General features: G+C 40.5%; 2 protein-coding genes and 1 pseudogene across 2 annotated transcripts; 1 reads left to right on the top strand and 2 right to left on the bottom strand.

Moving 5' to 3' along the window:
- Positions 1-1,497: 1,497 nt before the first annotated feature.
- On the bottom strand, positions 1,498-2,920 carry LOC123471549 (ATP-dependent DNA helicase PIF1-like). Its single transcript, XM_045173120.1, has 3 exons — positions 2,881-2,920; positions 2,802-2,811; positions 1,498-2,440 (listed from the first exon to the last, which is right to left on the bottom strand). Exons 1-3 carry the CDS (start codon positions 2,918-2,920, stop codon positions 1,498-1,500), a joined length of 993 nt encoding a protein of 330 aa, XP_045029055.1.
- Positions 2,921-8,366: 5,446 nt separating this feature from the next.
- Positions 8,367-9,619, top strand: LOC116931614. The gene is made up of 3 exons (XM_032939210.2): positions 8,367-8,652; positions 8,714-8,951; positions 9,272-9,619. The coding sequence occupies exons 1-3, from the start codon at positions 8,367-8,369 to the stop codon at positions 9,600-9,602; spliced, it is 855 nt and encodes a 284-aa protein (XP_032795101.2). The 3' UTR covers positions 9,603-9,619.
- Positions 9,620-9,995: 376 nt separating this feature from the next.
- LOC123466297 lies at positions 9,996-12,285 on the bottom strand (annotated as a pseudogene).
- Between the last annotated feature and the right edge of the window lie 1,981 nt (positions 12,286-14,266).

Genomic DNA, 14,266 nt, shown 5'->3' with positions numbered 1-14,266 from the left:
AAATGGGACCATTTCCGTGCGATGTTTGTCGCAAAAAATATTTGTTGCATATTTGCAGCAAATATTGTTCGAATCTCTAGCCATTTTAAAAATCAAAACCCTCCCATTCTTTGCCTTCTGAAATGCCCGCTGTAGGTTCCCGTCTTCCCCGTCACAGTCTCTGCCCTTCGAACTTCAATCTGCCCGCCAAAACGCTTGCTGTAATTGCCTGTCGATCGAGTCTGTGTCTCTGGCCGTCTTATCCCTCACAGTCTCTGTCCGTTGACCCCCACTCTGCCCGTCGCCCCAATCTCTGTCCACCAAAATGCCCGCTGTAGAAGTCCATCAACCCTTTCTTTGTCACTGCCTGCCCTCCCCCTCACAGTCTCTGCCCGTCGACCCAGTCGTTGCCTCTGTCTGTCTACCCCCTCACAGTCTCTGCCTGTCGACCCACTCACTGCCCGCCAAACTACCTATTGTAGTTGCTACCTTATCGTTACCCTTGCCCGTCCTTTCCCCTGCAGTAAAAATGTAGTTGCCTCACAGTATCTGCCCGACGGCTCACATGCCACCGTTCTAAGCAACGACTGAAAATTGCAAATTTTCATGTTTTAGTCTTCCAAAGCCCATCCCAACGATTCACCCTAGCCTACCCCACCAGCCAATCATAGCAAAAGCACGGGTATTAGGCTCCTTTTTTTTCCATGATGTTTTATAGAGTATAGACTAGTATAAGGCGGCCCGTCCCAGGACGGTAATAGGTGAAGTCTAGTATTCAGTGTCTGCTTTTACGTTAGTCTACTTATACTTTTATTGTCTCCTGCACGTGTTCTACTTATACTTTTATTGTCTGCTGCACATTAGTCTACTTTTACTTTTATTGTCTGTTGCACGTTAGTCTACTTTTACTTTTATAACCCTTATACTTATTACCCCTTAATCAACTTTAAGCCTCTTAATTCATGTTAAGCCTCTGAATCCACGTAAAGCATCTTAGTCTACTTACAACTTATTAATCCACTTAAAGCCCCTTAATCCACGCATTGTCAAGACGTACCTCTCATACACGTATCAAACAATGGAGGAAAAACAAATCACGGTTGAGCGCACTTGGAAACTGCCCCCAAGGCCATGCCCGTGCTCCTTGCTTGGTCCGTAGACCGAGGCGGAAATTAGTTCCTCTTATTATTTAAAAAAAAGTCATTATCACTGGGCTGGTGATTTCTTTATCTTTTGCTATGAAGTGTTTTCAGATGAGTACTTCTTTATAGGGCTGTTCGACATCTTTTTTAAGATCTGTTGAAATCGTGAAACGCAGCAACTCATGTATTTTTTCGTCTGCTACGAGTGACTTGTGTAGTTCTGCGAAATATTAATTTAAAAAAAACAGTGATAGAAAAGGGGGTTGTTTTGAAGTTCTGATGTGTTTTCTTTATATATTAGTTCGTTATACTGTTAGTGTTTAACTATGTCACTGTCTAATTATGCCAGTGAACTTAGTATTGAGGCCAAAACACGTTATTTGGAAAAGTTACAAATGTTTAACAGTGATTGTCCATATTGTATTCCTAATTCTCTGTGGAAACACGGTTTAGACTGTTGTCCAATTAGGTAGTTGGCAATTTCGTGATCCGGATCCTCCGGATCCTCTGAATCCATGGTGTCGATGCTCCTATAAATTTTCAATGCGCCAGGCATCTCTGTGATGATTTGGTTGTTCATCCGAAGACAATCTTCATTCTTGGGGCATAAAATTGCCTGGTTCGAAATTGAATCGACCACTCCATCTTGCAAGAGATCCGATGGGTCTCCAACGACGTGTTCGACCAAATAACGTTTAATTTTGAGAAAGTCTTGTGGAATTTCGATGACATCTGGGTTGTTGAGCCTCGGTATTTGAGGGAGGGTTCCATTTCCGAGCTCGATGAGCCAATCTGCGTAATCTTGACTGCCAGCTGTGGTGTGCATGTTCTGCACCAATCGAAGTTCATGGAAATGTGGCCAAATCGCGTTATTGATGATGGTGGCTTCAGCGACTTGAACTCTGTTTCCATGTCGGACAACGGGCAGGCACTGTATGAAATCGCCGCCGAGCAAGAGGACTTTACCGCCATAGGGATCGACACGATTTTTCATCACCGTTTGGAACAGATGATTGATTGTGTTGAGAGCGTGGTTGGTCTTCATTGGGGCTTCGTCTGAGATGATGAGATTCGCGTTCCTAATCATTTGCGTATTATAGGTGCCTTCTTCGATTTTTGATCGTTTTGTCTCTGTAATTGGAGGGTAGATCTTGAACTGCGAATGGTAAGTCGCACCATCCAGCAACAAAGTCGACACGATCCCCGTCGAAGCCACTGCGATGACTTGTTTTCCTTGGCCCTGGAGTACATTGATGAGTGTTAACCACCGAAATAAGCGAAACGAAAATGTGGTTAACTCAGTGGCCAAAAGGGCCACGCTGCAATGTATTAAACACGAACGAGGTTACAAATACAAAAAAGGGAGCGACTGGTTGCGACTGCAGACACGACGAAAACGAACCAGAGTGACCTCGTTGCCGCATCTCCCTCCGTCTTCGACTACGGTGGAAATGCAGAAAAAGGGGAAAACAAAAGAAGGGCGCTAACGCGAACAATTAGCTTCAGGTGTAAATGGGGTGGCGGAAGTGTAAGGGAGGGTAACAAACCAAAGGGTATTAGTTTAGCCAAGGTCAGACAAGTTCAGACTTGTCTGACCCTCGGCAATGACACGAACACACACACACACACACACACACGTACACACAGACATAAAAACAAAAAATAAAATTACATTTATACCTAACGACTTCTGTCGTTAACAATGAGAGTGTTGTAGACAAAAGTTTTGCCCGTTCCTCCAGGGCCGTCTAGGAAATACTGTCTTGTGCGGTGTTGGTGACATCGTTGACAGCAGCCATGATTTGATCAAAGGCCCCCCGTTGACCATCGTTGAGTTGAGCCAGCATCCTTTCACCCATCAATCGCTTTTGTTGCCTCACGTTGTCGTCGTTTCCCAGACAGCACGGTTCCGTATTTAAGACGTCTTTTAGTCCATGAGAGGGGACTATGCATACCGCATTAAAGACGTCTCGAAGGGGGCGAGTAGGAGGTCCGTTATGGTTTTCATGTCCCCAGACAGGGATATTTCAAGGCTAATATGCGGGTTTTTTTGGGCGCTTAACTGGTTCATATAAAGGATATTACAGGGCTTATGTTCGTTTTCTTTTGGGCGTTGATTGGGTTTATAGAAGGACCTAACTGGGATAATACTCGTTTTACTTTGGGCACTATTAGGTTCATGTGAGGGACATAACTGGGCAAATGACAGAGGAAAAAAAATATTTAATACAAAATTTTTTTTGAAAATAAAAAAAAATGTCTTAAAAGTTTTCATCTTCTTGGTTTATTAGATCAATTTGGCAATTAAAGAACATACTGCTGTAACAGACTTGGTTGAGATGGTTAAGGTTAACAAGTAGAGATAAAAAAAGCATGTCAAGAATAAAAATGTAACTGAAATATCACGGTGGTCCACATTCATACTATCAACAAAGCAGAGTATCACAATTATTTGGGTTGATTGACCTATTATTGTTGCAATATTAAATTGAATACTATAATACTTCACTTTGTAACAACTGAGTTTTGTATTTCAACGTGCTCACACACTTATCGAACAACAGTACAGCTAAGCATGAAGGAATAGGGCTAAACAGTAAAATCACTCTAGGTGTTGCTAAACAGCAACCTTGAGGTTTGCATAAAATATCGCAATATTTCAATATCCCCACTGAAACCGAACATGGAAGAACTTGAATCTTGCTCCGCATTTCCTGAAAAATAGGACCTCCTAAGGGCTTAGTGAGAAGATCTGCCAGTTGAAACTTTGTGTTGACATAATCCACATTTAAGGATCGTTCTTGGAACTGCTGGCGAATAAAATGATACTTCACATCAATGTGTTTCGTCCGACGATGAAATTCCGGATTGTGTACTAACTTGATAGCTCCCTGGTTGTCACAGTAGAGAGTGGATGGACCAGTTTGTTCACATCCAACACTTGCAAGTAGTCCACGCATCCAAATCAATTCCTTTGTTGACTCGCACATGGCTACAAATTCCGCCTCCGTTGTCGAAAGAGAGACACACTGTTGTTTGCGACTGGCCCAGGATACACGACCTCCATTGAGCACAAGGAGATAGCCAGATATGGAACGCCTAGTGTCCACTTTGCCAGCATAGTCAGCATCGGAGTAGATGGCCAGGCAATTCGACTCATTCGTACCTCTGTCACCTCTGTAGACAATTCCATAGTTATAGGTTCCACGTAGATAAGCCATAATCCTTTTTACTGCATTCCAATGGGCTTTCTTCGGATTCTGACAAAATTGGGCAACCTGCCCCACAGCAAATGCTATATCAGGACGAGTGCACACCATAATAAACATCAAACTCCCCACTGCTTCTTGATATAACCGTTGATCGGCGCAAACCGTTTCACCATCATTGCCTTCCGATGAGAGGATTGTGTAGGGATCGGCCGGTACGACCTTTGAGTCACAGTCTTCCATTTTGAACCGTTTCAGGATTCTCTTGATGTAATGAGGCTGACTAAGTTGGATTGTGTGTTGAATCCTGTTTTGTTTGATGGAGATGCCAACGAAGCAATCGACTTCTCCTGATGTGATTTCAAAGTTTTTGTTGAGTTGACTGACCACTTCATTCAGTAGAGCTCGGTGTGTACCGCAGAGCAGTCCATCATCAACCCAGAGTGCAAGGATCATTTCAGATTCACCTTGGCGTTGAAAATAGACGCAAGGATCCGCTGAGCTCTTGATAAATCCAAAGGTTTTAAGAAATTGGTCAAATTTTTCGTTCCATGAACGAGAGGCTTGCTTTAGACCATAAATACTTTTTAGCAAACGACAGACATCACTTGGCCTACTTGTGTCTTCGAAACCCTCGGGTTGCTCCATGTACAGTTCTTCCTTGAGGTCTCCGTGAAGAAAAGCCGTCTTGACATCAAGTTGAGGGATCTCAAGATTTTTGGCCGCTGCAATAGAGATTACCATCCGAAGTGACTCATGGCGAACCACAGGAGCATAGGTCTCATTGTAGTAAATGCCCTCTTTCTGGGAGAAACCTTTGGCAACCAAGGTTGCCTTGAAACGTTCAATTTGTCCATCTGTAGAGTACTTTACTTTGTACACCCATTTGTTCTTGATTGGCTTCCTCTCTGATGGTAGGCTGGCCATGCTCCAAGTGTTGTTGATTTTTAGTGAATTGAGTTCTTCCTGCATTGCAATTTTTCATTGATTTGCTTGAGGGCCGTTCATTGCTTCTTCGTATGTCTGTGGTTCATCAAGAACTTGTGGTACATGCTGATCAAAGCTTAGAAAATTTGTATCTTCTATCAGTCTTTGTGGTCTTTTGATGATCCGTGTAGATTGACGTGTTCTAGTTCCGTTGTCTGGTGTATCAGTACTTTCAAAGCCATGAAAAGGTTCTTCGTGTTCATTGGCATCTTCTGTTGTTTCAGCATTATCAAGAGTCTCCCCAGGCAGAGAGTTGAACTCGGCGGCACGTCCAGTGGACACTTGCAAATCCCCGCCCACTTCAAACTCAACTGGGGTGACTGGATCACTAAAACTCTCAGTACTGCTTCTTTGTTTTGAACTCAATTGTTCGTCAAATCGTACATCTCGTTCGATCTTAACCTTACGATGAACTGGATCCCACAAGCGCAAGCCCTTTTGCGTGTCTGCATAACCAACAAAACAACACTTGAGACTCTTGGATTCAAACTTGGAACGTTCTTCTTTAGGCACATGTAAATATGCATCACATCCAAAAACTCTAAGAGGGGAGAGATCTGGTTTGCTGTTGAACCAATGTAAGGTGTCTTGTTAGGAGTAGCTTTAGATGGGACACGGTTGAGAACATGATTGGCGCAATTGACTGCTTCAGCCCACATTTCTCGTGGCAGATTAGATGTGAGCAACATGCTTCTAGCAGATTTAACTACTGTCCGATTCTCTCTCTCCGAGACTCCGTTTTGTTCCGGTGTTCTTGCAATACTGGTCTCATGCCGAATTCCATTTTCTTTAAGCCAGGTATCAAGTTCCTGACTCATATATTCTCCACCATTATCGGAGCGAAATGTCACGACAGGATAGCCAGTAAGAGTCTTCATTCGGGCTGCAAAATTCTTGAAATGATTTGTCACTTCCGATTTAGTCTTCATGAATTCAATGAAACAATAGCAAGAAAAATCATCCTTAAAGATAACAAAATATTTTGAACCTCCTATTGAACTTGGTGTGATTGGACCACAGACGTCACTATGAATTATCTCTCCAATTCTTGTAGCACGGGTGCGACCTTCCTTTGGGAATGGTTGGCGATGATGTTTGCCCATAATGCACCCTTCACAAATTGATGTATCTTGACAGCCGAAAGTTAATTTCATTCCTTCAACCAGCGACAATGATTGCATCTTCTTGATGGTTGGAAAGTTGACGTGGCCAAGTCTTTCATGCCACAGTTGAATGTTTCCATCTCGTGCAACAGCAGCAAAATCCTTTGTCTCCTTGGTTGGTTCTGATACAACAAAGTCCATTCGATATAATTTTTCTCCTGAACGAGTGCCTGATGCAACATTTTTACCATTCTTTGACAAGGTTACTCGATCGTCTTGAAAGGTAGCAGTGACTCCACGTTGGGTTGCAACTCCAATGGAAAACAAATTAGCACCAAGATTAGGAACATATAAAACATTATGAATAGTTCCTAATGACCATTTTCCACCTATTTTTCTCTTAATGCGGATGCTCCCAATACCATGAGCAGAAAGTAAGACATTGTCTTTGCCAATACCTCGAATTGTCCTGTTACCAGGTTTGATAGATTGGAATGTTTCAAAGAAATACCGTTTGTTCGTCATATGAGATGTTGATCCGGAATCCGCATACCATTCATGCTTGTCCATTTCAGGGATGTTCGAGACAAATGCATAGTCATCATCACTGCTCGGAGTATTAGATGGATTTGTTTGTTTAGTATGGCCAGAATGGGTTGCAGCGTAGGCTGTATCGCCAGCATCTCGTCTTCCTTGGATATATGAAGCTTTTCTCCAACAATCTTCTTCACGATGGCCTGACTTGTGACCATTCTTTTTGCAGAAGCCACATGGCTTTCTTTGATCTCCATTTCCAGGCTTGTTGTAAGATTTGTTGCCTTTAAAACTTGATTTTTCCTTCTGGTTTCGCGAGAAAAGAGCTGAATCACTTTTGTCAGCAGTTCCGTGTCCTTGAAACTGATGAAGAGTTTCTTCTGCTTGAAGTCTTGATGTTAACAATGCAACTGTTTTCTTGTTGCTTTCAACATTGTTCCATGCAGAATGAAAGTGCCTATAACTTGGTGGCAAAGTCATGATAATCTTTCCAATGACCTGTTCTGGTGGCAATGAGATTCCAAGATCGCTTAAATCTGTTGCCATTGTTTCAATTGCAGTTATATGACTTGTAACGTTACCACCTTCTTCATACTCATATGCATAGAACTTCTGTAACAAGTAGTGCTTATTTTCTTCAGAGTTTTGCTCGTGTTGAGATTTCAATCTGGTCCACATTTCATGAGCAGTTTTGCAATTAATCAGTGATCTTTGTGCCTGTTCTTCAATAGTGGAGACAATGAAGCAACGAGCTGAATTGTCCTTCTTGTTCCACAACATGATTTCTTGGTCTCGTGCAGCAATCAGGGCTGCATCACCGCCAGCAGGCAAAGGTGCTGGTTTTGTTGACTTACCAAGCACAATATCACACAGCTCATGGTGCTCTAGAATGAGGGTTATTTGAATTTTCCAAAATGAAAAATTTGTACCGTTAAATTTTGAAACATGAGACACATCTTTTGAAGAAAACACTCCAGTTTCCATTTTTCTGTTTATAATATTTCTTAGTAGCTCTGTAGGTTAATTGACAGCACTCAAATGGCAATGGGCCCATAACCTGTTGCAATATTAAATTGAATACTATAATACTTCACTTTGTAACAACTGAGTTTTGTATTTCAACGTGCTCACACACTTATCGAACAGCAGTACACCCGAGTCCATTAATATGTGCCCCCTCGGAATGGCGGGAAAACTTTAGCACCGCTGTAAATTTCGAAGACGGGTAGTATTTTGCAGCGGCATGAATAATAGCTGTGTTCCGGTATTCTTGGTCCCCGAAAATTAGGTAAAAATATGGTTTTCGAAGCAACCAGAGGTTGGGGAAGGGGATAGAAAAACAAAAAAACGAAAAAAAAATGAAAAGGAGTAACTGTCGTTTAGTTAAAAAAAAATTTTGTTCAGTATTAGAAATGGCAAGGGTATTAGAACACGTTGGACGATTTATCGGGCCTTTACCCGAATTACATCGTGACAGTTATAGATTATCCCCAGCAATTCGAAAAGAAATAATAAGACTATACAGGAATAATTTTGGAAGTGCGAAAAGAATCGCTAAACATTTAAATATCCATAAGGTATCGGTTGTCCGCTGGATTGATCGTTACGAAGAAAGAAAAAATTTAGAACCTAACTTTAATGTTAATGGTCAGCCTAGACATACGACGGAAAACGAAGATTTTTTATTAGCTTGTTCAGGTTTGAAATTTGTTATTTAAACTTATATTTTATCAGTTTTGACGATTTTTTTTATCCGCAGCGGTTCTTAACAATTTCAGCAATTCTCGGGATATTGCGGCACATGTCAGACTTGATCATTTATCAAAGAATTCCATTACGAGGCGGCTGAACAACTGTGGGATGAATTCACGTATTGCTGCAGTTAAGGACATTCTAACCGAAGAACATCGAGCAGCACGCTTACATTTCGCAAGGCGATACGTTCATTACCTATTAGAATTTTGGCGATGGGTAGTTTTCACGGATGAAAAATCATGGTCATCGGCCGCGCACGGACAACTCAGGGTTCGCCGATCAGCCAACGAAAGATTCGATCGGAAAAATATTTATTCGATTAAAAGAAGCGGCAGAACAACGGTAAGCGTTTGGGGTGGGATGTGGTTGGGTGGAATAACGCCACTTTATCGCGTTACCAACAATTTAACTTCGGCTCAATACGTGACAAGCGTATTAGAACAAACTTTATTACCCTACGTGCTGGCGGAGTTTCCAGGTGTAGACCCCGTTGTTTTCGTCCAAGATAAGTAATACGCTACTACTTTATGTCATTTTACTATACTAATATTTTTGCATTTAGTTCGGCAATTCACTATGCACGGCATACTAGAGAATGGCTAGCTTTGCATCCACAGCTCATTGCCCTAGATTGGCCGACGAAAGGTGCAGATATGAACCCGATTGAAAATATTTGGGGTTATCTCGTCTGCAAATTAACGAAATCTAGAACCGGAGACGGGTTGCCGTATCACGCGCGTGATGCCAACAACGCTAATTTGTTATTTGAATTAGTGCGCAATGAATGGGAAAAACTTGCTGATAACGAGAACATTCTTCAACATTTAATTGAAAGTATGCCAGAACGTCTTCAGAAGGTTATTGATGCTGAAGGTGGATGGACAAGATATTAACAAATAAGAAAAAAACAGAAGCCTTATGACAAGCTATACTTTTTCTATTATATTGAAATAAAATTCTTTTGTTTTTCATCAGTTTTCGTTTTTTTGTTTTTGTTTTTCTATCCCCTTCCCCAACATCTGGTTGCTTCGAAAACCATATTTTTACCTAATTTTCGGGGACCAAGAATACCGGAAAACAGCTATTATTCATGCTGCTGCAAAATACTATCCGTCTTCGAAATTTACAGCGGTGCTAAAGTTTTCCCGCCATTCCGAGGGGGCACATATTAATGGACTCGGGTGTACAGCTAAGCATGAAGGAATAGGGCTAAACAGTAAAATCACTCTAGGTGTTGCTAAACAGCAACCTTGAGGTTTGCATATAACATCGCAATATTTCAATAATTATTCATCCCCCGACAAATTCTCTTCTTCATCGCCATTGTCTTTTCCAATTTTAGACGGCGCAGCTTTCAACCATCTTGCAATTTTGCTGTTAATCTGGTGTTCGCTAAGACGCAAACCAGGTGTAGCTTGTAGGCTTTCTATAAACTCAAATAAGAAAAGATGAAATGAATTCCGTCCAAATGTTAACTAAAACACTTACCAACAACCAGCTGTTTGACTTCAGTGTTCTCAAAACACCGTTTTTCATCGTTTTGACCCTTGAAACAAAATTGTGAAGCTACTGAATACTTCACCAACTTGTGCAAAACTTTGCCGACAGCTCGGTGTTCCGTCCCTCGGTGTCCGTCCCCATGAGGTCAAATAACGCAAGTGACTTGACAGGAAGACACATTTCTTCTTTGATTCCTCCCAATTTCGGTTCGGCTGGAATTGTGTTGTGCATCACAACTGGTAGTGTGTTTTTTATATCAACCTGAGTTGCCTTTATTTGTTCCTGTCCACGCAGGATCCTCAACATTGTCTGCATCAGTTGATCAAGCTGTATTCGTTCATCTGCGGAGAAAGCAATTGCAATTAAAATGAATACTTGATGCATTTAAAATGAGGATATGGTATTCTCTTACCATGAGTAATTGACGCAATCTCTGTAGATGCTGATGAAGTCCGATGAAAAGTTGTCGTCCTATGACGATATAGTTGCATTGCATCGGAATGCCCATTTGTTTCTTCTGGCCTTCGATTTTCGGTGACTGAATTTTAGAAAACCCCAGCAGAATGCTGCTGATGGCTCGGCCCAGCTTCTTGAATATCAGCTATAGCTGATTGTTGATGAACTGTAAACAAAAAATTATAAAATATTAATGTGCATACTGTAATTACATGAAAGAAGTATTCTCACCAGGTGGTAGAGACTTCCTTGCAATAAATGTTTGACGGGGGGCAATCATTTGATTTATTCCAAGTGCTGCTGGAACTTTTGGAATTTTTGGGAGATTGCTGGCAGAAGAACTGTTTGTTTTTTTAGTAGCAGCAGTTTCTTTTGTAGCTGTCTTCGATGAACTTTCATTCTCTGGCTCCACAACTTCGAGAACACTCACTCGAGTTCTATTCTTTGCATGTCAGACTTCCCCAGCTACTTTTGAGATCAATAAATCTTCATCAGAAGATGGTGCTGAAGACGAGCTAGAGCCATCACCAAGTATTTCGACGCGTTCTGTTGACGAATTCACTGATGAATGACGACTGGGTGCATCACTATGATCTGATGTTCCATAATTTGCCACAGTGCAAACCACAGTACTCGCAGCACCCCTGGAATCCGACGGCTTTACAATGAGGGGAGGGGGAGACACAGCATCAACAACAGCTGCCCTACGTTTCTTTGCTTCAGTGCGCCCACCTCTTCCTCTTTTTTCAAGATCAGTGCTAACCACCTGTTCACCATTAATTGCATTCTTCAATTGGTCTTGTGCTCCTTTGTAAGTGTCTGAAAATAAATGAAAAATAAGGATAAATTTCTAAAAAAGTTAGTCGTAAAGAAAGACACTTGAAAAAGGATAACTTTCTCAAAAAGTTATTCGTAAAGAAAGAAACTTGAAAAAAGAATAACTTTCTCAAAAAGTTATTCGTAAAGTAACAATCTTGCAAAATATGGATACATTTCTCAAAAAGTTTACGTAAAGAAAGAAACTTGAAAAATAAGGATAAATTCCTCAAAAAGTTTACGTAAAGAAATAAATCTGAAAAATATGGATAAATTAAAAAAAAGTTCTTGAAAAGAAATAAACTTACCAAACTTAGCAATTATTGTTACATTGAAGATCGTCCAATTTTCTTTATCAACAACAGCTTTCTTTGTTATCAAATTTACCAATGCAGTAGCATTCTCTGCTGCATTATCATTTGGCCAATAACATGTGGTTTTATTCCCCGTTTTCTTGATCCACTCCAAAGGGGCAATATCAAACTGACTCGTGTTAGCATGTAAATGAAATTTGACTATGGCAAAAGACTACAACGAAGATGAATTAGTGAAAATCAAGAATAAAACAATCAGTTTATTACTTACGTACGTGCGTTGCAGCAAGAGTTGAAGGCAAACCACGCCTCTTCGTTCCCATCATTTATTAGATAACTTTAGGAATTCGACGGGACACAGATTTTAAAAGATAGGGAATAAAGGCACACAATTCAATTTGATGAAAGAGTAGCACCACCACGATATAACAGTTTCTTACGGTAACAATGAAACACTTATTCCAATTTTTAGTTGTGGCTCTTATGACGTTATCTCCCATCTTTTGTTTCCATACCTCTTCTGCTCTTTCAGCGTTGCCACTTGCCAAATCTCCAGAATTAGTCTTCTTAGAGCATAAGCGGGGAAATTGCCAATTCGTTTTTTGAAGAATAGGGAATGCCAAAGGCTTTGCATTTGATTTCTGTTATGGGCCATGACTTTTGAGAAGATAAACTCGAAATTTTCACTGTATAAATGCCGAGTCTTGAAGATTGAAGTGGTTTTGAAAAGAGATCCTTTTTCCCACGATTGTTTAATTCTTTGCCAATTATTGTGATAACGTTTTCTTGCTCGATAATGTTTAACATTTTAACAACCGTTTCATCTTTTAAAATAAAATAGCTGTTAGCTTCATCACATTTTAAAGTTATAGATATGTAATGCAAAATTTTATATTGTTTTCCGGCGCCTGTGCTCAGAACTGGTCCATTTGTGTGTTTTTTTTTTCAAAACTGTTTTTCCCGTATCGATTTTGTTGAATTCTATAAAATTACGTTCTTCTTCGGCAATTCGTCTCACGATCTGACTTAGAACACGTTCATGTTTTCTGATCATTGATTTAATTTTCTTCATATTATTTTCAAAAGGGAATGAGCTGAAGTTTTCCAAATGACCAAATCTCATCACATCATCTGGCAAATGTAATAGGCAGTGAACATTATATGAGATGAACCATTCGCCATAAATAATTTTGCCCTCTTCAACAAAAGCAACTAACAAATCTTTTGCATAACGTTTGTATACAGGTTCCTGGCACAGATGTGGTTGAGAAAGAATTTTGATAGCTGTATGCAGAAGCATAAAATTATCATAAAAATCTTCCAGGGGCTTTCCTTTAAAAATTTCTTTTAAAATTGCTGGCCCGGTGTACAGCAGAAATTGGCGCAGCTCAGTACCTTTCCAGCGGGGTAGTTCAGCCAATACTCGTGGTTTTCTTGCGAAATCATAAGGAACAAAGTTTTTGATCATCACTAATGCAGCTGATATCCGCTCAATATTTTTGCGACCTATTCTAGTAGAAAGAGGGCCACGAATCCAAAGCCACAATAGTTTCCTCATTACCCCGAGACACACACAATGCATGTAATCTACAGCGAATGAGGTAACCATATCGATGTCCAAACGTTCCAGTAATGATGTTCCGGTATGGTGCCCATCTTGAGTTTTGTTTATAAAATTTTCGTGACTTTTAAGTGGTGCCGATGTCTCTAAAAATACTACGCGCCCCGCATATTTACCGTGAACTTCACATTTCGGACAGCTTTCGTATCCTGTGTGAATTTTAATAAACTTGATAAGGGCATTTGCGGGGGCATCACAACTGAAGCCAAATACCACTATTTTATAACTTTCCCATTATGAAAAAATCTGGTTTGTTGGAGTTCCACTAGTTCCTTGACAAAATCTTCAAGGTAGTCATTTGCGTTTTTTGGTTTACTACTTGCATGAAAAATCCCAATAACGAACGGAGGCCAGTTGGACATTGGAGCGTCAAAGAATTTACATTGAATTGGCCACACTTGACTTCCCGATGCTTTTGCTACTGGAAGTCCATCGCTGTTGAAAATGAAGCGGAACACTTCGGGCAAAACATTTTTAAAAAGAAAACCATATTTTTGGAGCATAAATCTTATGCCAAGAGAAAGACCGAAATGAAAATAATGCCCTGGTTCAACACATTTAAGGACCGTTTTTTTCACAGTATTAAGCAGTGTCCTGCATGTTTTAGGTAGATCCAGCTCTTCGTATTCTGGTAGCGCTGGTAATACATGACTTAGGAAAGAGTCAACGGCATTTTGTTTTATTTTAAAATCCACAGCCCATGATGCAAGTTTAGTTGTAAATGTGTGTGGAAGCGGATCACAAACAACAGAATCACTATCATTACTTTATAAATCGTCGTTAAGCAAATTTTGAAAAATAAAATCGTCGTCAAAGTCGTCATCACTTAAAATTTCACATTCGTCACAGG

This window comes from Daphnia magna, linkage group LG1 (assembly GCF_020631705.1).
Source record: "Daphnia magna isolate NIES linkage group LG1, ASM2063170v1.1, whole genome shotgun sequence".
Taxonomy (NCBI): Eukaryota; Metazoa; Arthropoda; class Branchiopoda; order Diplostraca; family Daphniidae; genus Daphnia; species Daphnia magna.
This window is presented reverse-complemented; position numbering and strand designations above follow the sequence as displayed.

Excerpts from the sequence above, each read along its gene's own strand:
- LOC123471549 (XM_045173120.1), bottom strand. The coding sequence starts at position 2,920 with ATGGCTGCTGTCAACGATGTCACCAACACCGCACAAGACA.
- LOC116931614 (XM_032939210.2), top strand. The coding sequence starts at position 8,367 with ATGGCAAGGGTATTAGAACACGTTGGACGATTTATCGGGCCTTTACCC. Across the intron at positions 8,653-8,713 it reads TTTTTTATTAGCTTGTTCAG|CGGTTCTTAACAATTTCAGC; the intron begins GTTTGAAATTTG and ends TTTTATCCGCAG. Across the intron at positions 8,952-9,271 it reads TTCACGGATGAAAAATCATG|TTCGGCAATTCACTATGCAC; the intron begins GTCATCGGCCGC and ends TTTTGCATTTAG.